The sequence below is a fragment of the Diadema antillarum genome, unplaced genomic scaffold (assembly GCF_040938485.1).
Source record: "Diadema antillarum isolate AM-2024a unplaced genomic scaffold, OU_Dant_1.0 scf00000131, whole genome shotgun sequence".
Lineage (NCBI taxonomy): Eukaryota > Metazoa > Echinodermata > Echinoidea > Diadematoida > Diadematidae > Diadema > Diadema antillarum.
This window is the reverse complement of record NW_027271020.1, coordinates 2,747,365-2,774,194: the sequence shown is the minus strand read 5'-3', so window position 1 is coordinate 2,774,194 and position 26,830 is coordinate 2,747,365. Positions and strand designations below refer to the sequence as shown.

At 38.7% G+C, this 26,830-nt stretch overlaps 1 protein-coding gene across 1 annotated transcript in view; it reads right to left on the bottom strand.

Moving 5' to 3' along the window:
• The window catches only part of LOC139720691 (ecotropic viral integration site 5 protein homolog), a 123,974-nt gene that overhangs the window by 25,537 nt on the left and 71,607 nt on the right, over positions 1-26,830 (bottom strand). The window contains exon 16 of the mRNA XM_071632046.1: positions 11,114-11,260. Coding sequence (XP_071488147.1) covers positions 11,114-11,260 — 147 coding nt within the window. The remainder of the gene's footprint in view (positions 1-11,113; positions 11,261-26,830) is intronic.

Sequence of the window (26,830 nt, the reverse complement as noted above, 5' to 3'; positions counted from 1 at the left end):
GGGGGGTTCAGGGGGCCCTTTTGTGGTGTTGTCAACAAATTTCAGTTTTCTTTGCTGGTTCTTTTTTTCTTTTTAGGCATGGAAATGAAAAAAAAAAGAAATCCTCCTGCTCACACACACTCTCCCAGACATCTTTTTAAGTCCTGTCCCATCAAACTGAAAATGCCTCATGCCAAAGACATCTAAACTAGCCATGATGGTAATTCTTTAATACTATACAGTAGATACATGCAAAATATAAAAGAAACACAAAATCTCTGTCATGAATTTGGATTAGTACAAATCTTACGGTGGAATCATTCTTGTCATCAGTACTTGTGCAATGAATATCAAAGATAGTGTGTCAATGCTGCTAACATTCACACAATGGATCATAAAAAGTGTCATAACTCCTTGAAGTTCCCACAAAACTAACCAAACTTTTGTGTGCACTTCCCACAGCAAACATTGCAGATCCATAAAATCTGATATTGAAGAACAAGCTGATTAAACTCTTACAGTTGAGTACCTCAAGTAGTCAACGAAATCAGCACCTTGTTTTACCAACAAAACAAGAGGGCTCGTCAGCAGCACATGTGGCAAAATAATGATCAATATGTATTTTCTGATAACGGTCACAAAAAGAAAACAATTGCTCACTTTGTCGGCATAGCACATTAGGATCATGGGTGCACTTATGATTAATTGAAGTGTTTTCAGGACATCCGATATCATTTCATAATGGCTTGAAAAGACTTTGCCGCAATACAAACAATTGCAAGTCTTGACTGCAATGAGGTGAGATTTCTTCTCTGTGATTCAACATGAGTAAAGAAAGAGAAATACACGTACGGGGCCCCCCCGTAAGGGGGGGGGGGGGGGGGGCATGGTGCCCGTTTGAACAAGTTGAGATCAAATCCTCGTAGGGACGCTACCTGCTAACTTGGGTGAAACTCCATCATGGTGCTTTCAAAAAGAAGATGGAAATGTAAAGGTTTATGCAAGACACACATCGCAGGGTGAGCTATTGAATAAACTCACTTAATGTGCCTTTGGCTTGGGTGAGCTAAAAATGGGCTTAGAGGTTGGTCGTCAACGTCATCAAAATAATAGAGAGCAGTCATTCCTCCAACACATGCCTATTGCTTTTCATTTTCCCCTTCAAATGTGTCACTTAGTGATACTGACAGTGATGCAATGATGACACTAACTCACAATTTTGTTGTTTTCTTTGAATGGGGACAACATTTTCTTGAAGCCATAAAACAAGAACATCAATTCTTTCATTTGCAATTGCTTTCACTGTGCTGTATCCCGTTTACATGTGGCATTATTTCCAGCTATTTTGTACACTTGGTAAACTTTCTACGCAACAATTCTTTATTCTTGCCCTTCCCAATGATATGCGCAAATGGGAAATTCCACCTGTAAGGCTGGATATACAGTCAACTGTTTATCTCCTGTAGAGATGCTTTTGTACATATATTTTTATGGGTAATACTGCATCCCACATATAGTCTGGTAGGAATGGGGGGTCCCCATGCACCCCCCGAACACATTTTTTTAACTTACTTTTTTGAAACCCTTAGGGTGTCTAGTTAATGATTTTTTTTGTTCCCAAGAAAAAATCGTGTCCCATGGGGGTCATTGGCGGCCATCTTGGCAGCCATCTTGGATTTTCAGGGAAAATCATTATCTTCCATAACTTTTGAACTACACAGCATAAAATTATAAATAAAGCATTTCTGCAGGGTAAACATGACACGAGGAATCGATTGCAATGGTTATTTACATGATTAAAGCAAGTCTGAAATAAGAAAAGCCTAAAAACATGCAAATTTCGGTGTCATTTTCACCGAAAACTACCCAAATAGTTTAACTTTTGAATAACATAACATACAGGGACAAATAAAACAGTAATTCAGAGTTAATATGGCATGAGGAATCGTTTGAGAGAGTTATTTACATGATTAAAGCAAGTAACATACAAGAAAAGTCCAAACATGTGAGGAAAACCAGTGTCGTATACTCTAGAAATATTCCCAAGTATACATATATACATGACAATCTCATATCTCCTAAGAGTAAACTAACCTCTTTTTCTTAACAGTCTGGTAGGAATGGGGGGTGGGGGGTCCCGTGCACCCTCCTTTTTGTATCCCTTAGGGTGTCTATTTGATTTTTTTTTTGTCTCCAAGTGAAAATCGTGTCACATGGGGGTCATTGGCAGCCATCTTGGATTTGCGAGGAAAATCATTAATTTCTATAACTTTTGAACTTTCCAACATACAAGGACAAATAAATAATTTCTCCAGGGTAAATTTGGCATGAGGAATCGATTGACATTGTTATTTACATGATTAAAACAATTATGATACATGAAAAATCCAAACATGCGAATAAAAAAACAGTGTTGTTTGCTCTGCCCAAATAGTCCATTTCTATTATACATGACAATTATATACCTCATATGATTGACTAACCACTAAAGTCTAGGAATGGGGGATCCTCATGCACCCTAAATTTTTGTATCCCTTATGGTGTCTATTTGATGATTTTTTTTTTTTGTTTCCAAGTAAAAATCGTGTCGGGGGGGGGGGGGGGGGGGGGGAGTCATTAGCGGCCATTTTTTATTTGAGAGGAAAATCAGTAAATTCTGTAACTTTTGAATTTCACAACATACAGGGATAAATATAACATTTCCTTCAGGGTAACTGTGTCATGAGGAATCGATTGAGATGGTTATTTATATGATTATAGCAAGTTTGATGCAAAAAGTCCAAAATACGAAAAATTTGGTGTCATTTACACCGTAGAGTACCCAAAATCCGTATACATACATGACAAACTATACTTCATAAAAGTGACTTGGCACTTTGTCTTTAGATCATAGCTCAAATATGGTGTTTTGTATATCAAAAAAAAAAAAATATATATATATATGCAACATGCAACTCCAAGCATTTTGACGCCTCACTTGTTGAAATCAAATGAAAAATGTAAGCACAATGGCAATTCATATGCAGATACCCCTAAAAAAGCAGATCGAAAGAGGTGAACATACAAATTTTGATAACAACATGTGAAAGTGACTAATCAACAAAATTCAAACCTAAAATATAATTGAACACTTTTTGTGTGCATCTTCTATTTCTTATAATTTTGTATTTGAAGAGTGGGAGTAAGTGTATTTTCATAAAGGAAATCACTGTACCAAAACGCTCTGTCGGTTTCACCAATTTAGATGTCTGATTGTTATCATTAAACTTATTTAAGATTAAGTTAAAAATGGTTCATTCAAACGTATTTGTTTAAAGCCTTCCTGTCTGAAAATAAACATATGAAAATCACTTGACAGTCAGAAATCCACTCTCTCTCTATGACTTTAATTTGTCTAACATATTCTTAATTCTCATCCTATGCACTTATACAAACCACAGATTCGGCAAGCGATAATATGTTAGCTTTTGGTTTTACACTTCTGGTAATTTCCAGTCATCATCAAAACGATCATTGTAATCAATGTCTGGCTCCTCCTCTTCATCCTCCTCCGTCTACGGAGTAACTTTCTGAAGCAAGTCAATGAGGGAAGTGGGAAGGATAGGGCCACTTGACCACACCGGATCCATGATACCGAAGGCTGTCTTATGCCACCTTTGTCCAGGATTAAAGAGGTAGCGCACCAGAAGATTGGCTAGTCAGATCGCTTGAAGACGGCAAGGTGGTACCCATGGTTCACACATTGAAAGTGTGAAATAAGGTTGCCTCTGCCAGGTGGGAGCAAGGAGAAATCCACCTTGGATTTGGTCATCAGTTGCTCGCCCTCTCCCACCATCTGTTTCAGCATGATGCTGCGAACGCCGTTATGATAGACTTCTCCCGGGCCTCGCTATACATTTTAGGCATGTAAATGCTTCAATGTCATCTGTCACCTCTGGCTCCACAGACCACCCATCACCAAGATTTGTGAGGAAAAAACACTCAACTTGGCATATTGTAAAGTCATATTCTAAGATTTTAGTAGTGTTTATTATGATAATATAATACTGAGCAACTTATTAGATTTCAGTAAAATACTTCTGAAATCATGAAATCAAACAACTCTCACCTGAATGCTATGTGGTGTATGGGAAGACTTTTGTAGATTCTTTAGGGGTCCAACTTTTCCCAACCCATTAAGGCACTTTAATTGTTACATCTTCCCCGGTAAACACATACAGTCCAGGTATTTTGGTATACAGTATATGAGCTCCCGTTGATTCTATATAAATGCAAGTTAATTGACATTGACAACCTGGCAATACGTGACAGTCCGTTTATTAAGAAAGATACTACATTGTAGAATGGATTAAGCAAGGATCAACGGGATCAAGAAAATGTGTGTCTGGATTCCTCACCAAAGCTACCTTGTACCCAAGTTTAGCAGCGCACTTGAGGTAGAGCACGAGTAAACAAAAGGAATGTAACAGAAATCACATTATCTGAAGCTTAAGTGATTCCTGTTACATTCTTTTTGTTCACCTAATTATTCATCCCAGGAGACAATAAGCTCTATCCATGAGCTGCCGTCTAACCAGGAGAAGGACACCAGGGTAGCGCTCTACCTCGAGTATTCCACTATTAAGCTTGGGTACAACGCAGCTGTGGTAAGGACACCAGACACAGACATTTTCTTGATCTTCTTGCACCATGCTTACTCAGTCACCCTCACTATCCTCCTTGATAAATGGACTGTCGAGCATTGCCAGATTGTGAATGTCGTTGAACTGGCACACAGAATCAAAGGGAGCTGGCTACTGTACCACAATACTTGGACGACATGTGTTTACAGGGGAAGATGTAACAAGTGCCTTCAAGAGCAGGGGCAAAGTCGGACCCCTAAAGAATCTACAAAGCTACCCCATGTACCATACAGCATTCAGGAGAGAGTAGTATGACATTATAATCTCTGCAATATTTTACTGAAATGTGGTAAATTGTTCAATATTACATTATAATGAACACTGCTGAAATCTTACAACATGACTTTGAAATGTGCCAATGTTTTTTGTCCCCCACTTAAACCTTGGAGATGGGTGGTCTGTAGAGCCAATAAAAGGTGACAGAAGACATTGGAGCATTCACATGCCTAATGTATGACCATAAGAGGTGGAGAAGTCTATTTACAGCAGCATCATCCAAAGCAGATGATGGGAGAGGGCGAACAAATGACGACAAACTCCAATGTGGATTTCTTCATGCTCCCACCTTGCAGAGACAACCTTATCCCACACATTTTAAAATGTGTGACCCATCGCCTTGCCATCTTAAAGAGAGCTGACCAACCAATCTTCTGGTGCTCTGTATATGACTCCTTTGATTCTGGACAAGGATGGCAGAAGGTAGCCTTTGTTATGATGGAGCCAGTGTGGTCAAGTGGCCCTATCTTTCCGACTTCCCTCATTGACTTGCTTCAGAAAATTACTGAGGAAATGAAGGAGGATGAAGAAGAGGAGCCAGATATTGATTACAATTATCGTTTTGATGATGACTACCGGTAGAGAAATTAAAGAAGTGTGAAATAAAAACCTGATATATCGCATAACCGCTTCTGTGGTTTGTACAGTTACACAGGATGAGCATTCAGAATACTTTTTTAAGAAAAGTGAAGTCATATTGTGTTACTTTATATTTTTTCAATATACGTTAATTCCATACTTCATGAAAAGCATATACACAATGTCATGTCACAAACGTTGAAATATATAGATGATGACTGGCGGCGGAGGGAACATACCCAATGTTCCACTCGAAGGGTTTGAAATGCTATTGAGGGAGGTTATACACGTGTAAGTGCGATGCGGTCCTAGGCCTTAATTCTGTCATTTGTCACGTGGAAATGTTTTCCCATGGGAGAACATTACAAGAATGTTCGCCCATGGGCGAACATAACGAATGTACTTCCATCACGTGAATGTGTTCAGCCAATCACTAATCGGTATGTGACTAATCCTTTCAAAATATCGTTTTGTCTTTTGATAATAGCTTGAATATTGCGTCTTATATCAGACAACTTTTAACAGAATTCGAAAGGAAACTTAATTCCGATCAATGTGAACTTGAATTGAATGCATACAGGATGTAAGCACAAGAGCGATTCATATGCAAATATTTCTAAATTAAAGTAGCAGCAATCCACATTGATATACAGTCCCTATTCATAGGCTAGATTTCCGGCTGTCAAATGAAATGTTTCTCTTTTTGTTTTCGGACAATATACTTTAAACAAATACATTTGAATGAACTGCTTTTTTAACCTGAGAATAAATGAAACCATTTTGGCATCTAAATTTTTTAAATCGGCTCGACATTTTGACACAGTGATTGTTTCCTTGAATATATCCCAACTCAAACTCGTTTTAAATATAAAATGAAACGAAATTGAATGCGCACAAAGAGTGTTAAATTTCAGTTCAAGTTTTATCTTTGTCCATTAGTCACTTTTAAGTGTTGTGATCAACATTATTATCATGCAATGTGTCACCTCTTTTTACGGGTATTTGCATATGAATTACCACAGTGCTTACATTCTTATTCTATTTTACCAAGTGACGGGTGACAATGCTAGATATTGATTTTCTCTTCAGATTCTATTTAATGTTTTTGATACAAAACAAAAAAGGCCCATTTGGGCAATGATCTAAAGACAGAGTTGTTAGTCACTTTTGTGAGGTATGCAATTTGTCATGTATGTAGCATGAAATATTTGGGCCATTTCCAGAGTGACAGCACTTAATTTTTCATTTTTGGGACATTTCTTGTATCAAATTTGCATTCATCATGTAAATGCCAATCTCAATTGATTCCTCATGCTGTGTTTCGTCTGAAGAAATGTTTTATTTGACCCCTGTATGTTGTGTATAGTTCAAAAGTTGAACTATTTGGGTACTTTTCAGTGTAACCGATACAGAATTTTTCATATTTTGGACTTTTCTTGTATCAAGCACTTTTTAATCATGTAAATAACCATCTCAATCGATTCCTCATGTCACATTTACTCTGAAAAAAATGTTCTATTTTTCCTTGTATTTTGGAAACTTCAAAAGTTATAGAAACTAATGATTTTCCTCGCAAATCCAAGATGGCTGCCAATGACCCCCCATGTGACACGATTTTCACTTGGAGAAAAAAAAAATCAAATAGACACCCTAAGGGATACAAAAAGGAGGGTGCACGGGACCCCCCCCCCCCTTTCCTACCAGACTGTTAAGAAAAAGAGGTAAGTTTACTCTTAGGAGGTATGAGATTGTCATGTATATATGTATATAGACTACTTGGGAATATTTCTAGAGTAAACGACACTGGTTTTCCTCGCATGTTTGGACTTTTCTTGTATGTAACTTGCTTTAATCATGTAAATAACTCTCTCAAACGATTCCTCATGCCATATTAACTCTGAATTACTGTTTTATTTGTCCCTGTATGTTATGTTATTCAAAAGTTAAACTATTTGGGTAGTTTTCGGTGAAAATGACACCGAAATTTGCATGTTTTTAGGCTTTTCTTATTTCAGACTTGCTTTAATCATGTAAATAACCATTGCAATCGATTCCTCGTGTCATGTTTACCCTGCAGAAATGCTTTATTTATAATTTTATGCTGTGTAGTTCAAAAGTTATGGAAGATAATGATTTTCACTGAAAATCCAAGATGGCTGCCAAGATGGCCGCCAATGACCCCCATGGGACACGATTTTTTCCTGGGAACAAAAAAATTCATTAACTAGACACCCTAAGGGTTACAAAAAAGTAAGTTAAAAAAATGTGTTCGGGGGGTGCATGGGGACCCCCCATTCCTACCAGACTAATACAGTAGATCTTGTGGGGTTCTCATTTTTGCAAGTTTCAGGAGTCAGGTGCTAGTCTCAAATTCAACAACATGCGAAAATATTACCTCTTAGCCCAACATAAATGTGACATGCCATGCACGTGTACATTTCTCTGTTCATTATCAGACTCCACGATCACAAATTTTACCTCTTGCGAAATTGTTGGGACGTCCCAATTCACCAAGAAATAGACTTGTTATCAAAATATACACAAATTGATGACATGACTATCCCTGAATCACAGTCACTGAATCATGGAAAAGGATGTTGACAAACGGGTGAGAATGCCATAAAAATCATTTATGATATAGCGTAACTATCAAATCACCTTTGACTAGTACTGAGTCAATTTATGACAATCACTGATACTTACTTAACAGAGATATTACAGAAGTGGAACAAGGGTAACACTGGCTACCCCAAGGCATCCACTGGCTACAAGCCAATTGATTATCACTTTCTCAACACTAGAGGGCATTGTTCACTGAAAGACTGTGCACCAACAGAAAAGTCTGCCACCTGTTCATATCTAGTTTGGTAGGAATGAAACACTACTGGATAAGCAATGCATTACCAAGCACACTGCTGGGAAAGATAACTTAAGTCAGTGAGAATAATATTAAAGATGTGTTTCAAGTTCACCGATAAATCAATGGACTGATGTTAAGAAAACTAGATACACTTCTTCAAGTACATGTTCTATTGCAAAGTTCAAAACTATGGGTAAAGGTGTAGAATTATGAGTTGCAATACCTTGAGATTTATACTTGCATGATCATTTTAGACAAGTTGGGAACTTGAATCAGGGACCTCAAGCTTCAGAGATCACGTTCTTATCCACTGAGCTCCCAGATCATACACATGTACATGTTCGGTGTATTGCAGAAACAAAGCACAAATCTCATACCCATGAAAGTCACATGGAACATTAACACAACTCTACTGGCAAAATGTTCCAAAGTCCAATATTTGAGCACAATTTCAAAAGGTCACAATGATTGGCACCCCATCACCACTAGAGGGTGCTCTTGCTGTAACAGAGCAGGAGAAAAATTAGCCTTTTGACAAGGCCTCGTGGCTGAAGATTGAGACTAACTCACCACACCGAGCACTGCGAGAAATGGGTAAACACGAGACCAAGTGGCGCGGGCTAGGGAAAAATGAGCACCCAGAAAGTGCTCCTCATAGAAATCATCATGGCCATTCGTTGCTGTTGTTTTTTTGTGTGTTTTTTTGTTTTGTTTTGCCATACACAATATGCTCTTACTGGATTAAAAACAAAAACTAACAAACACCAATCAACCTTCATCTGAATGCCTGAATGTGCATGAATAGATTCTTGAAACATGTATTGTATTGGCATGTTACATGAATGGAATAAGTCGAGTGATAAATATGGATTTGTGACTACAATTTGCCACAATGAGTCAAATGTTCAAAAAAAAAAAAGATGTAAAAGGACAAAAAATGAAGCAATGTACATATACCCATGTAAAAGTCAATTGCTGAGTCTTTCAAATGTGTGGCCAAAGAAAAGAAAAGGATGTAATTTACTCACCTAATTGAAACTGCAATTTTTTTTTTTTTGCTTCACATGAAATATGGTATCAATTTTGATGCTGCTTTGTAGCTTCTGTAGGGTTTAAATGTATACTACTATCATGCGCCACAAGCATAAATAATGGAGGAAAAACCAAACAGAAATGGTTGAGAGGACCAGTTCTAACTTTGGGAAATTGCAACTCAAAGAAATTATGTTATATGACCAAAATCCGGTTAGTAAGGACTTTAACCAATTACTACAGCATTGAATTACGTAAATGTAATTTGTGGGACTTGACTGGACTTCAGTCAGCTCCACAATCTAACATCGCCAATCAGTGAGGTCCCTATGAGCTGTTACAATATGGATCCTAATCAAATGATTGGCCAAGAGCAATCACATGTCCAGTCTGTCATTTTGCCTTTATGTGACAATTCATCCGTTGAGAATGAGAAGGGCATTAAGTTGTCTCAAACACTATGGCTTTAGTGGCAACTTAACGCCCTCCTCATTCTCACCCGACAATATAATTTTATATGACTGGCGCTTATGACCAGCACCAACGACCGCTCAGAGAGTGATTTCTCAAATACGAAACTTTGCTCAACTCAGTTGCGCTTGCCATAATCATGCTCATTGATGTCACAAGTGCACCCTTTAGCAGCGTGCACTCAATCACTTATGAGTGCACTCTCAATCACTTTGTATTGAATACTGTACACAATTTCAAAGTTTGTGTTCAATGTGTTTGGAACATTCCTTTGGACATCTTGGCTTTTGAGCAAGTTTCACATGTTCCTGTAGCTGATTGGCATTTACCCACAAAAGTCCAGATTGTAAAGGAAATATCGTTCATAGACCCATTTTATAAACCAAATAATGCACAGGTTTATGTTCATGGCGTTAGTGGAGATGCAGCTCACTCTTTGGTATTCATAATGTCGTGTAGCATGCACTCAGCTGCACCTCGTGCATGTTACACAACAGTATGAACATACCCTTGAGTGTGTCTCCACTGGTGCACTCACACCTGTGCATCAGTAGTGACCCACTTCAACAAATGGATCCGAAAGTCGGGGGAGGTTGATTTTCTGAAAATGACATGACATTATTCCCTTACTCTTTCGCTCTAATTTCATACTTTTCACAACTCATACAAGGACTCGGTTGCAGAGATATCAATGATTTTATGAGGTCATGTTGAGTGGTCTAAGAAATCAGTGTTTTGAGAAAACCACCTTCAAAGTTTTCCTTCTGACGCAATCATGATCAAGGGGAGGTAAGGCAGTTTTCACCTGTTTGACAATAAAAGGTATGCTCCTAGCAACCTCCGTGATGTTCATTCAAGCTTAGCGCCAGCGGTCTCTGCACAACCCATCAGTAACTAGGATGCCAAGCACTGACTAATAAGATTGCTCCCTCCTTGCTCGGGGCGGAGTCTATCTGCGGCGCTATATCCAAATCTTCGGATACATTTTTGTTCCGTTGAAAGGCTGAAAATCATGGCCCATAAAAATGCAAATTTCTTGCCTTTCCTTTGGTCATTTAGCTTCAAAATTTCGGCAGATGGTAGACAAACCATTAGACTACAAAATTATGCCCAACACAGAAATTTTATGGTTTTGACTGATTATGATGATTTGAATTCAACCTCGATTTCCTCGGATCAGCCTCCAGCGACTTTTGGACCCTTTTCTTGTGGCAGGTCACATTTGTATACTCACTCTGGCCTCCAGCTTGCATAGTTCCTTCTGGGCCTCATAGAGGGCGCTCTGCAACTCCTGCTCTTTCTTCTCACTGACCTCCAGGTCATGTTTGAGCTCCAGCCGCTCTTCCTCTATCCTCCGCATCTGGTTGCTAGTCATTTGATTCTGGAGTGGCGGATATTGATGTACACGTTACGGCCCAATTTCATAGAACATGTATTAGCTCACACATAATGAGCAAGAAGTCTAGAGTTTTAAAGAGAATAGACCCCATTACAAAAAAAAAAAAAATGTTGTTTTGCAATGAAAAGCACTAGATCTAGAAAAACATATATGACAAATGTCAGGAAATCATTACAACAGTTTGAGCATGATTTAATTGTGTGGTAGTGCAAACTGTAGGTACAGTGCCGACCGCGGGAAACGTCACGCTTTTCCGAGATCTGGACGAGGCCACTGACGCGTATCCCCGCGGGTACCCGCGGGTATACGCGTTCAGTGGACGAGTCCATCCGCCCGCACGGAAAATCCATCCTCGGGAATATGCGTCTCGATTGACGCGGGTTGGACGAGGGTGGACGAGGGTGGACGAGGGTATTCAAGGGCACATTCCCGTTAAGCTTTATTTTGACCGCTCAATCAAAATACATTTCATGGAGTTCCGACTTTGCCCATTTTCATCAAATTCCGATTTCAGGGGCTTCTTTTCGATTTAATCACACTCTGATGTCCACTGCCTTGATTGTTCGCTACTTTCTAAAGAAGTACACCTGCGGAAGTTGTGCACATGCGTTCATCACTCAAGTATCAATAATTATTAGAACATATCGACATCGGTCACGATCATCTCGCTATTCACGACTTTTAACGACCTGCGCCACCAAAATTTCATTGCTGAAAATTCGGTGGCCCAATCGGGCTACAAAAAAAGTCGGATGTTTGCCTTTACTTTTGGAAATGAACAGCGGTAACAGTCGGCTCCGTAAGACGCAAAAATGAATGTCGCATGTTTACTTTTGATTTTAGAAATGAATCACGCTGACATTTGACTCCGTATGATACTGGAATAAATACCGAATGTTTGCTTTGGCGTTCGGAAGTGAATGATAATATTCAACTCCGTAAGACGATAAGATAAATGCCGGATGTTTGCTCTTACGTTCGAAAGTAAATAGCAATAACATTCAGCTCCGGAAGATGCTTGAGTAGGCTATATGTCGAATGATCCCTTTGACGTTCGGAAATGAATAACAAAAATATTCAACTCCGTACGATGATAAAATAAAAAGACGGATATTTGCTTTTACTTTCGAAAATAAAAAGCAATAACATTCGGCTCCGGAGAATGCTAACATAAATGTCAGATCTTTTACGTTCGGAAGTGAATAGCAGTAATATTCTGCTCCATACGATGCTAAAATAACTGTTGGATGTTTGCTTTTAGATTTCGAAATGAATAACAGTAACATTCAGGTGCGTTCGGTGGTAAAATTAATGTTCAATGATTGCTTTGATGTTCGGAAATGAATAACAATGACATTCAACTCTGTATATACGTTGATAAAATATACAATGTATATCTGATGTTTGCTTTTACGTTCGGAAGTAAATAGCAATAACATTCAGCTCCCGAAGATGCTAAAGTAAATGTCGAATGATCCCTTTGACGTTCGGAAATAAATAACAAAAATATTCAACTTCTTACGATAATAAAATGAATGACGGATGATTGCCTGTACTTTCGAAAGTAAATAGCAATAGCATTCGGCTCCGGAAGATGACAAAATAGATGTCAGATGATTGCTTTTACGTTCGGAAGTGAATAGCAGTAATATTCTGCTCCATTATACGATGCTAAAATAACTGTCGGATGTTCGCTTTTAAATTTCGAAATGAATAACAGTAACATTCACCTGCGTTCGATGGTTCGGAAATGAACACAATAATATTCAACTCCGTGTATACGATGATAACATGAATGTCTGATGTTTGCTTTCATGTTCAAGAGTAAATGGCAATAACATTCAGCTCCGGAAGATGCTAAAATAAATGTCGAATGTTTGCTGTGACGTTCGGAAATTAATAACAAAAATATCCAACTCCGTATATACGATTTTGCGTTCGGAAGTGAATAGCAGTAATATTCTCCTCCATACGATGCTATACTATAGTACCTGTCAGATGTTCGCTTTTAAATTTCGAAATGAATAACAGTAACATTCACCTGCGTTCGATGGTTCGGAAATGAACACAATAATATTCAACTCCGTGTATACGATGATAACATAAATGTCTGATGTTTGCTTTCATGTTCAAGAGTAAATGGCAATAACATTCAGCTCCGGAAGATGCTAAAATATATGTCGAATGTTTGCTGTGACGTTCGGAAATTAATAACAAAAATATCCAACTCCGTATATACGATTTTGCGTTCGGAAGTGAATAGCAGTAATATTCTCCTCCATACGATGCTATATACTATAGTACCTGTCAGATGTTCGCTTTTAAATTTCGAAATGAATAACAGTATGCATTCAGCTGCGTTCGATGGTTCGGAAATGAACACAATAATACTCAACTCCGTGTATACGATGATAACATAAATGGCAATAACATTCAGCTCCGGAAGATGCTAAAATAGAATGTCGAATGTTTGCTATGACGTTCGGAAATGAATAACAAAAGTATTCAACTCCGTATATACGATTTTACGTTCGGAAGTGAATAGCAGTAATATTCTGCTCCATACGATGCTAAAGTAACTGTCGGATGTTCGCTTTTAAATTTCGAAATGAATAACAGTAACATTCACCTGCGTTCGATGGTTCGGAAATGAACACAATAATATTCAACTCCGTGTATACGATGATAACATGAATTTCTGATGTTTGCCTTTATGTTCAAGAGTAAATGGCAATAACATTCAGCTCCAGAAGATGCTAAAATAAATGTCGAATGTTTGCTGTGACGTTCGGAAATTAATAACAAAAATATTCAACTCCGTATATACGATTTTGCGTTCGGAAGTGAATAGCAGTAATGTTCTGCTCCATACGATGCTAAAATAACTGTCGGATGTTCGCTTTTGAATTTCGAAATGAATAACACTATACATTCAGCTGCGTTCGATGGTTCGGAAATGAACACAATAATATTCAACTCCGTGTATATGATGATAACATAAATGTCTGTTTGCTTTTATGTTCAAGAGTAAATAGCAATAACATTCAGCTCCGGAAGATGCTAAAATAAATAACGCATGTTTGTTGTGACGTTCGGAAATGAATAACCAAAATAACTCCATATATACGATGATAAAATAAATGTCTGATATTCAGTTTTACGTTCGAAATATAACAATAACAATCAGCTCCGTTCGACTTTCGGAAATGAATGATAATAATATTCAACTCCGTACGATGTTTAAATAAATGTCGGATGCTTGCTTATAATTTGTATTGCTATGTACTTTCGCAAATAAATAGCAATAACATTCGGCTCCGGATGATTGCTTTTACGTTTGGAAGTGAATAGCAGTTACATTCTGCTCCGTACTATGCTAAAATAAATGTCGGATATTTGCTACATGTGTATTACATTTCGAAATGAATAGTAACATTCGGCTGCGTTTGATGGTAAAAAACAAAACAAAAACAAAACAAAACAAAACACACACACACACACACAAACTGTCTGATGTCTGCCTTGACGTTCAAAACTCGGCCCCGTACGATATGATGAAATAATTGTCAGATGACTCATTTCACTTTCGCAAGTGGACAACAGTGACATTCGGCTCCGTACGATGATAAAATAGATGTCGGATGTTTGCTTTTATATTTGGAAATGACTAACTGTTAAATTCTGCTCCGTATACGACAGAGCTGCCAACCTTTCGAAGCACAAATTAGTACTCAGCAGCTCCAAAATTCGTATTATCCACCAGAATTCGTATTTTTTCAATCTCCCTCTTTTTGCTATGAGGCCTACAGGCTCTAAACATAACGTTATGACACATGCCGAAGCATCCAGCTGGTCACCAGCACGATAAAGATTCTAAACTACGCAATGTTCAGCGTTGATTGATTGCTTTCTCGCAATGTGTACAAGTGCAAGTTTGTACCTCCAAAAACTTTCTGGGCTGATTATGGAAGCTTCCACTTTCTAGCAGGGGACGGGGAATGCTTGATCTTCTCAAGAGAGCTTCTGTGTGAGCGGATGCAAAACTCTGTTCTGTGTTTCCAATTATGTACTATCAAAACATAATCATGCGTTGTTTTCAGGCTTTTTTCATTTTATTGGATTTTAAACATCAGTATTTTTCGAAGTATTCCAATTCCTTTTCCCCTGACTGGAATCGGAAAGTCTGCTATAACGATGATCGCAAAATGCCGCGCTGTGTGTGGAAGCGCCGATGTGGTGCAAACACGTGGCTTCATTTTCAAGTTTAAATGAATGCGCCATGTGCTCCTGCCTATAAGAGGTTACTGCAAGTTCGATGGATCGAATGCGCCATAGCTGAGCTGAGCTGAATGGCTTGTTTACGGTAAACATGCAGTTTACGTTCGATATGAAGAAATCATTACGTCTTTCACGAGGGAAAAACACACAAAACAAACAAACAAAATACACCCACGAACGAATGTTGATAGCCAAAACTTTGAAAAGTAATAAGCAGTTTTGATGCGCGTGAACTGAAATTAATTGTCATTACACGTTGTATTTTGCTGTCTAACCAAGTGATGACTGCATCTCATTGGACCTTCTCGTAGTGAATTTGTCTGGGCATACGAGACCTTTCATGTATTTCTGTGATTGCATTTTTAATTGACTGAATAATCAATCCTTTTTTTTTTTATTGTTCAGGGAACATTAGATATTCGATCAAGTACACTATAATCGACTGTTCGATGTTCCCTACTATGCGCCAAAAGAAAGGCTATAGACATAGAATCATGATATCTTTGGAATTATTCCTTTAATTCAACTAATGAGCTGGTTCTTCGATCGATATTTCCAGGACACTTACACGCTGTTTATTCCAATGCGCGCATTCTTTCGTCTGGCACGCACCTGGGTGTGGCACCTGCTTTTGTGGAAATTTCCACGATGGAGAGGGGTGGGGTGTCAAGTTTCTTCGAGCCGAAGAGACTGCATACACAATCTCTTCGCTTTTATTTATTGTCATTCGTGTTTTCGCCTTATTCTTTGCTGATATTGAACATTTAGATTTAACTTTACGAAAGTTGCTATAGCACATGGTTCGTTTTGTTGTGAGGTGTACGTAATTTCTTTTTTTTTAATCATTCTTGAGAGGGGAAAGAAGAGTAAGGGGGAAAGAAGACTAGAGGGAAAGGGAAATAAAACAAACGTCACGTACGCTAAGCATTCACAGGAAGCCGTCTTTTTACACCAGTCACCACCAGCATAGTTATCATCACTATCAGACATCACTCAAGATCATTTTAGCCTTTTCCTATGATCAACATTAAGAAACACGCATAACCCCTCGAGATAAATACCTAGGAAACTCAATAATAAATACAAAGTATCAACACCTCCCAACAACACAAACATTTAGAAAAGACAACAAATAGCACATCGAAGCGGCTGGGATCAAACTCCGTCGCTTCGATTGCAGCGAAGCGGAGAAATCGCCGTTACGAAAATAACAGTGCGAGACACTAAGAGAATTACGTTTAAATACTTCAAAGTATAAAGGGAACGGATAAAGTGATATAAAATGGAAGAAATCGTACTAAACGAGGTGTGAGAAACGACGGAAATAAAACGAAGTTTAGTAGTAAGCTTAGGCCCTAGCAAAAGTTTTGCAGCACCGAAAGCTACGCGAAAATAAACACACATATAAAACTCGGTATTGCGACGAGATCCTATGGGATCAAGTCAATAAACGATACAAAACAAAGGAAATTGATTCATTTTGACCGGAAAATAGTTTGTTATAAGTATTCTGTTATATGAGATCTCCTTTAATAGGCCTAGAAATAATCGAGTTTCCACGATACTCGGGAAAGAAAGTTCGAACGCTTTTCACCTGCACATATACTGCAGAGGGCAGTGCACATCAGTCATCAATACACGAACAGAAACTCACCTCTACAACTTCCTCGCAGAAAATGATGCAATAGCGTTATAAAAAAACACACAACACTCTAAAAATCATTTCGTACTTGGGAGGCAAGGGACAAGAGGATGAAAAGAAGAGAAAAAGAAGCAGACATTGCACAACGGGACGCTTTCACCCACGTTTTTTTCACGGCCATATACGGGTCCGTAGTCCTAGCTCCCCATCCCATTCACCATTTTCGAAATCAGTATGCAGTACACTGCGCACGTAAATATTCATGTGCTGGCGGAGTCGCAATGCGTTTAGCCTTCTGACAAGGCCTGCGCGCGCGCACCCACCCAGAAAGCAACGCAATATACAGCGAGAGGGTTTGCCAACAGTATGATAAGGCCTTGCCCCAAAGCTACACGACTTGACGGCCAGCGCATGCGCACAAATCTCAAATCCATTGACTGTATAAGATGTAGTTCTCCCGAGTTCCTCTCGACCGAGTCGCATTTAACTCATCAAACCGAGCAGAAAGGGACTATTGCCAGAACCAAAAGTTGAACGCAGTCAGTCTTCAACATTACATCTTCACCTGTAAGTCTTCATATTGCAGAATTTTTGCGATTTCATATTGATTTTTAGGCGCTATACTTCGCCTGTCATGATCATGTCTGCTACAATGCGCAGCCCGCCTCATACGGTACTGTAGTGGCAGCTGGCTACAGTGTGTAGACAATCCCCAGCCGGCCGGCCACACATGGGGATACCACGGCGATCCATGTAAACATCCAGGGTCCGTAGGCGACAGGGATTCACGCGCGCGAAGTTCTGTTCGGTGTACACAGTACGCAAGCAGCGATATGCGTGTGCGCACATTTTTCTATTCAGCGCTTTCCACATACGGTGCGTACGCGTTGCATCGATATCCCAGCTGAATACAGATAACATGGCACATGCGACGTGCGTTTGCTATATTTTTACCCATTATTTTTCCCCACTGTGAATTCGTACTTTCTAAGGACGTTTTCATATTGTCGTATTCCCTTCGATTTTTCGTATACGAATTTTTCGGAACGGTTGGCAGCTCTGGTACAATGCTAACATAAATAACAGATTATTGCTTTCACATTTGAAAATGATTAATGGTATAAATAGGCTCAGTATGATGCTTAAATAAATAGAGGATGTTTGCTTCACATTCGGAAATCAATAAGGGTAACATTCAGCTCCATAAGATGCTAAAATGAATGTCGGTTGTTTGCTTTTATACAGTGTATTTGAAAATGATTAACGGTAATATTCGGCTCCGTAAGGTTCTAACATACTATAGTAAATGTTGGATGAATGCTTTTACAATCAGAAATGAATAGCGGTAACTTTCGGCTCTTTACAATGCTAAAACAAACAATCTGGAAATGCTCCCACTTTCTCATCCCAAAAGTAAGCTATGACCACCTAATAGGCATCAACTTTTATAATTATCTATAAGCCTATTTGCTAAATCTTAGAATTCAGAATAATGGTGATAAGATGATCTACTTTTGTATTCATTTATTTTAGACATGGGTACCTGTCACGTCAGTAATGCTTAATAATTGTTTTTAGCAGGACCGATTTAGTTTTTCCTATGTTTTTCTTGATTTTTTTGGCCACCAAAAAAAAAAATAGAAATCAATGATTTTGGTGGTCAAAAAATAAAAATTAGTTTGGAGCCCTGCGATATCATTGGGCTCATCATTACTTAATCTTTCCCATGATACGCTAATATTTATATCATCAACCTGTCGACGTCATCCGACAATTCATGATTCAAACCTTTTTTTTTCATCGTCCGTAACCCAACTTTGAACACAGACAGGGTATTCTTTCTCATTCTAGAGTAATGAAGGAGCGCACTTTCGGCTGTGATCTAAGTCCTATTATCATCATGAGTTCATGTCGCCGTTTAGTGATCTAAACTTCAGCTTTGCTGAACTGTTCAATGTCTTGAGCAGGAAGCGAAAACAATGGCTGGACTAAGGAACCTTCGTTTTTAAAAGGGGGAAATAGAAACAAAAAACAACACTGAAACCGAACAAGCCGGCCGAGCATTGTTTAGGTTAACCACGCGTGGTGATAATCGCGCCCATTGATCGCTCTGTCCAGTTGGCTTAACCCTATTCTAACTGGGAGGAGTTTTTACTGGGGGTGACCCCCCCCCCCCCCCCCCCTTCAGATCTCGGCCACCGATCGCGCGATCGCTGCGAAATTTTTCCTGAAGATAGAGCTGGATGTCAACTACAAGATTACATGGTCATACAATAGAAAAATATTGCCTTTCTATTTTTAATAAATTGATTATGCAAAGTTGTGCATGAAATCATATTTTCACCTATAACTCCATAAAAAAGACTGAAGTATTGCTAAATTTTTGTGTCAAAATTCCTCAAGACATATAAACCAATTTTCATTTAAAAATAAAGCACAATCAAAATCAATTTCTTTTGTTTTTTATTGTTTTGTTAATTTCTTATGTATTTTATTGTTTTTTCGACCTTTTGTTTTCTGTTGTTTTTCAAAATTTGTTGCAGGCACTTTTTCAGGCTTATCTACACTAGAATTGATTAATTTCAATGGTTCAAAGATGAAATACTCTAATTTATATAAATTTAACCAAAAAAACACAATAATAATTATGCATTCAATTTGCACACGATATCATGAATTTGAGCTGTTTTCCGGTTGACATGCATTTGCATAACATTACGTAACTTCAGAACGGTGTACTCAGACGTCGCAAATTTGGTCTCAAAATATGCGGAAGACTTCAATGAAAAAAGTTGTGAAACGACGCGGCAAAATCTTTGCGCGTTGCAGAATCGTGGCGCGAAACGTGGGGGGGGGGGTCAATTTGACCCCCCCCCCCCCCCCCCCCAGTTAGAATAGGGTTAAGAGTATGCATATTGACCAAAAATAGTCAGAGGGATGCTAATTTACTCTTACAAGCTATCGCTACTATTTAAGTTGAAAACTGGAACTTTCTGAAAGGTTAAAGATGATCGTAAAATCAGTTCTGGCTACAGGATTTTATAATAATTATAATAGCATACAACATGTACCAAGTTTTCATCGTTTACCTGTCTAGAAAAGGGGGGAATACACCCTTTCGCAATTACCCGTACTTTGCCTCATCTTTGCCTCATCGTTTTATTTATTTTTTTATTAACAGTTGATCGTAATATTTACAAATTGTAAAGCAGTCTGCTATTATACAGTAATATAATAGTGTTACATTCGTCACTTGAAATTGGTCGGGTGACGCTCACAAAAATGTTTGAAAATCGCGCGATTATGTGGCATTTTGTTCGTTAGTTGGCGTCTTATCACTCCAAAGCAGTTCAGCTTAACTGTTGGCTTATAGAAGTGATCATCAATCGGTAAGGATTAGTCAGATGAATTCATGAATTCACTTTATGCATCACGGCTAATCGAACTATTCAACATCGTTGAAGTAACCATACTTTTTTATTTTCATAGTTCAAACTATTTCTTAACATTTATATGCAAAACGAAAGTACTCTACACGTTTTTCAAAATGTTCAGATGTAATGAGTCAATTCCACAAAGATTGCATTACGGCAACCTTTACTGACCTAAACAAGTTTTCTATAGAGCTATCAGTTCTATTATAATGGCATTCTGATAACTTCGACTGCGTTTTGAATTCGTACCGAGCACAGCATTCAAAACAACGGGTTCCTCAGGTCCTCTTTAGGTACTGGTATACTTGCTAAAAGCATTCTCTTTAGCTTCCATTGACAACAACATGGGAGGAGAATGGAAGCGATCAACTTTCTCGGTAAATGAGGCTTTTCGTATATAGCACACATTGCGTGCCTCTTTCTTTTTTCTGTTTCTGTTGTTTCAAACTACACTGCAGCCGACACACACACAAACACACCAAAGTTTACATTCAGGCAACCGTATTTTGGTATTGGTTAGAATCGAATTATATCTGTCTTGTGATTGACTAATTATCTGTAGCAAAAACAAAACAAAACAAACAAAACAAAACAAAAACAAAAACAAACAAACACAAAAATGCTGAAAACTGCTTATCGAATATCAGTGGCGTGCCAAAGGAGTAAAATGGAGTCTATACTCTAAAGGGGCCTGAGCTTTTGATTCCAGAAGAATATTCGTCAGAGGCAAAATGATAATCAGGCAGGGAAAGCAATCACATTATAAAGAAGTTCACACAACACGAACAGTCAGGGACAGGCTAGGGACACGGAACAAAGAAAACAAAAGGAGAGGATGGGAGGTCATGGGCAAGGAGGCCAACAGGTGAAGGGAGGGGGATTAAAGCAGGAGGGTGGATAGACAAAAGGCATAGGAGGGTCAGTGATAATCCTGAGTGCCATGGGGGTGCATCCATTTAAGAATGAATTTTCTCACACACCCAAGCTGTCGCCATTTATGTGTGTGCGATGAAGCGTTAACGCCGTCGCTAAGCAGGACTGTTGCATCATGGGGGGGGGGGGGGGGAACGGGTTGTGAGCTTGAACATAACCTGAACTTTAAGGGCGATTTTCTTTTTTTTTTTCTTTTATGACTTCTAGGGATGCGGAAAGGGGTTGTTTTATATATTATTGTAAAGATAAAACTATACAATGTATGTAGAATTCAAGTATTTATATATACATGTGTAGACATGCCTAAAATTTCGTTTACTGCGACATACGCATTTCGACCGAGCGCATCACGACCTGTATGGACTACGCACATATTATATTCTTTTATCTTGCGCTCTGCTTTTTTGGGAATTTCTTCAAGCATAGGTGTCAGGTTTTCCTACGTTACGTCTGCGGTCATTAATTCCGTATTTGTTAGTTTGTCTGCTTTCTTATTCTGTGTTTTATGCATTTTACTTGAACTTAAAGGAGGTCTAGACATTTCGTTTGCTAAATGCACGCGAGTCACGTTGCATTGTATGATGTATTTTGTTTCGTTGACCATTCATGAGAAGCGTTTCTTTGAGCAAACTCTCTTTTCACACCAAAATCACTTATAGAAGGTAGTCATCCACATTGGTTATCAAAATAATAATTCTGTCATTTTCCTTTCGTTCTGAAACAGGAATCAGAATTCTCAACACGTCATCCACATTGGTTATCAAAACAATTCCGTCATTTTCCTTTCGTTCAGAAACAAAAATCTGTTATTCTCTACACGTTATTACAAAAATTACATCTCAGCGATAATAGGGCCTACTAGAACCAACTCATCGCCGCAAAATGACACATTACGGTTACGAGGACATACACAATGCTTGAACAAATTACTTTGCTTCAAAATGTAGAAACAGATGAAGTGACGTAACAAGAGAAAGGGCGCACCGAAAGAGGTACACTGTATCAAGATCAACTAAGATAAACTCTAACAAAAAAGAAGAAGGAAACTATCCCCCCCCCCCCCCCCACACGCACACACATACACACAAACGAGTAGATACACAAAGGTCATATGTTTACCTTTGGGAGCAGTGATTTAAAAGATGTTTTAGATATCACATGTGATGCATAATAGGTCCGTTGTGCAAAGCATCCTACATATTTTTTTTTTTTTTTTGTAATAAAGCCTAGAATATAAGGAGATATCAGTATTTCTCTTATAGATTGTAAAGAACCTTCGGAATTAGGACCTTTGTTTCATTTTCGGATTAACGAACCTTCGGCATAACGAACCTTATTTCATTTTTTTTTGATAAATGAACCTTTGGAATAACAAGTTACAAACCTCATATTTTCGGATTAACGAACCTTCGGAATAGCGAACTGTAACCGTTCACATTGTGTACTGTATTTTCGATCATACGGATTCAATTTTTTTTTTTCCAGCGGTTGTTTCTATCCCTATAACTCACATTTCAGAACTATGGGGGTTTTGTTTCATGTACGTGGTGAATTAATACGCCTTTAATGCAAGAGCAAAAACATGGGAAAGTTTGAATGCTTTTCACGTGCACATCGTCACATAAAGAGAATCAGGTGCTGACGGACCATAGAAGTGTCTCAAAATCAATACTGCCATGCAGCTTGCACCAAAATCACAAGAAATACTACATGAAGATTCTGATAGGTATTATCCCGTAACAGGGGCGGATCCAGGAATTCCGTAAAGTGGGGGCGCGTTTACAAAATTAAAGGGGGCGCACGCACCCCTCCCCCATTTTTTTTTTTACATTTCTTTTGTTTCAACAAAAAAAAATATAAATAAAGGGGGGGGGGGGCGGGCGCCGGTTGCGGTCCTCCCTGGATCCGCCCCTGCGTAACCAAGTAAGTTTGAGAGAGAAAAGTTTGAGCCAAAAACACAGCGTTGACAAGTACTACCACAAATTGCATTTTAAATATGGTATATAGTGCACAGTACGAGAAAGTATACAGCACGAGATCTCTAGTTTGATTTTCATTTCGCTTCGAATAGTAGACGAGCAGTGACAATCCGTCAAAGTGCAAACTACAGCTAGGGCCTAGCGGCACAGTTTACAGGTCTACCTTCTGTTCACTGCATGGTACACATAAACAAGAACAAAAGCGTTTTCTTCTTTTGCATGTTAGCATGGGGACGATAGTGAATTAAGTTCACCAAGATTCAATGTTTGTAAACAAGAAAGCAGCGCGGAGCAAAGACCTCAGATCGTTGTTATAGCACACGTGCATCTATTGTGGTAACATTTTAATCAACGCACTAACACCATCTGAACATACTCAACGATCATGCCACACAATCACTGTGAAGGGGAAATGTTCAGCAACAACAAGAGCACGAGTATGTAGCCTACCATACTGTACGCGCATTCATTCCGTGAGTGCCAAATACAAGCTAGAAACACACGCAATAAAGAAACATCGCAAGTTCATGAACTGAGGGCCGTGGGAACAGCAACGAAATCGGGGCAACAGCGTCTCGTAAAGAATGTTTGACACTGCCATATAAAGACCTTTTTTTTTGTCTTATATCTTAACAAGATAAAGACGTGTGATTTCGGGTGCTGTTCGTTATTCCGAAGGTTCGTTATTCCGAAGGTTCGTTTATCCGAAACACACAAATTCCCTAAACCATAGAGGTTCGTTAATCCGAAAACGAAAAAAGGTTCGTTAATTCGAACATTTGCGGCGTTATTTCGAAGGTTCGTTAATCCAAAAATGACATAGGGTTCGTCATTCCGAAGGTTCGTTAATCCGAAAATGAAATAGGGTTCGTTATCTCGAAGGTTCGTTGATCCGAAATGATATAGGATCCGAAATGATATAGGGTCCGTAACGAACCTTCGAAGTAAGTCGAGCTTTGTTTCATTTTCGGATTAACGAACCTTCGGAATAACGAACCTTATTTCATTTTCGGATTAACAAACCTTCGGACTAAAGAACCTTACTAACGAACCTTCGGAATAACGAGCTGTAACCGTGATTTCATATCCGATTTGTTTAATTGGACCTTTTAAAAGCTATGATTGTATCGAATCATTGAGAGCAATGAAATTTAACGGCCTTCTGTCCGCCGTATCAAAAGTGTGATGATAAAGGGGATGTGCGCATTGTCATTCGAAATACATAACTACATGTAACTCTACACTTAAGTAATTAGTCTGATTACTATAGCAACTGATTCTGGGATTGATAGTCACTACTGACAGTTTTTATTCTTGTAAACGGCACCTGTCAATCTCACAGGCCTCAAGTCGAAGCACTCACACGTCATGAATTGACCATAACGTAAAAACGACAGAACTCTACACACAAGAGTTCTGTGATAAAAACACGCTGGGCACACAAGATGAGTATGTTGGAACCACATGGCGCACTCACTGCTGGCAGGGCAAGCACGTGCTTTGCTTTTTTATAGCGATCATAATATCGCTGCACAGCAGAGATTCGTATTCCAATGCACAGTAGGCCTACTCTCTCTCTCTCTCTCTCTCTTAAAAAAAAATGAAAACATTCACACTTGAAGGGGTGGATACATTTAAAACGGAGTCAATTTAGAGTGAAATTGGAGTGAATTTTGAGTGAAAATGTTCATTTTCACTCGGAGTGACCTCCGGGATCACTCGAAGATTTTGGAGTGCTATTGATGTAGCGCGATTCCGCTGCTTAAATGCATTCAGTTTTGCTCATAATCATTTCATCCTTTTTTTTTCTTGGAAAGCAAGCACTCCTTAAAGAGGGAAAACCCCGATTGGACAAATTGCGACGTAAACATGCATTGATATAGTTATGTGATACGTATAAACAATTTATCATGAAAGGAGAGAAGGGTACCTACAGTACATGTATCCAAGATAAACATTATGCATGCACGTGTAGTACCACTTCTCGGGGACTCGAGTAAAGTTAAACCATGGAGCTATTCTGTTAGTAGCTCCATGGTTAAACGCAGCTTTGTTGATTACATAATGCCACTCTGGTGGTTTCGCCATACCCTTCTCTCTCTCCTACGTTTTCTTTGTTTTCTCCCTCTCTTTGTCTTTTTCTTTTTTCCCTACAAATCGTGTACTTTAAGAATAGACAGACGGTGTTAAACTTCAACTCAAGTGGCTTCTTAAGATCTGCGCCTCTTTCATCCATCTTAGGGACCGTGACACTATTGTGAATGACACAATTAAAAGCATCACACAAAGACTTTCACGCCTCGTTAGACCTTTAAGACTCAGATCTTTTTCTTTTGTGTGTGTGTGTGTGTGTGTGGACGTGGACGCCATTGGGAAATATCAAGCTCGAGACAATAAGTGGCCACTTACAATATAATGACCGACCGATGTTGAAGGTAGATTAAATCAGTAACTAAGTCAGATATTGGGGAACCAGTAAATAAATAGGCAGCAATCGACACTTCGACGGTTTGCCAATCTAATGTGCAGCGATCGACGTCGAAAGTGTCAATCAAATACGTTATTTACGGTCGACGTCGAAGGTTGATAAAATCAGTAAGCAGCGATCGATGTCGAAGGTTGATAATCGGATGGGTGCTGTTCGTAATATTCCGAAGGTTTGTAATTCCGAAGGGTCGTTAAATTCGATACACACAAATTCCCTAAACCTACAGGTTCGTTAATTCGAACGTTTGTGGCGTTATTCCGAAGGTTCGTTATTCCGAAGATTCATGAATCCGAAAATGAAATTAACGGAACAATATACCTTCTGAATAACGAATCTTCGGACTAGAGAGCCTTCGGAATAACGAACATCGGAATAATAGCTACCGATGTGTAAGGTTGATGAAATTATTAAATAGCGACCAATGACCAAAGTTGATTAGGTCATACCGTCCGACGTCAGTGATCGAGAAAACTATAAAGTAGCGGCTGATGTCGAAGGTTGATAAAATAAGGACAATTAAATCAAATAGGTATAGCGTCCATAATGTCGAGATCAAATAAAATTGAGCAGCAACGAAGTGTCGAAGGTTTATGCAATCAACTTGGTATCGCACGCAGTACTGATCGCACGACGTCGAATGTTAAGCAAAATTATCTGATTTATCCGACATTTGTTTTAGCATTGTAAAGAGGCTAAAGTTACCGTTATTCATTTCTGATCGTAAAAGCAATCATCCAACATTTACTAGTATTTTGACACCTTACGGAGCCGAATGTTACCGTTAATCATTTTCAAATG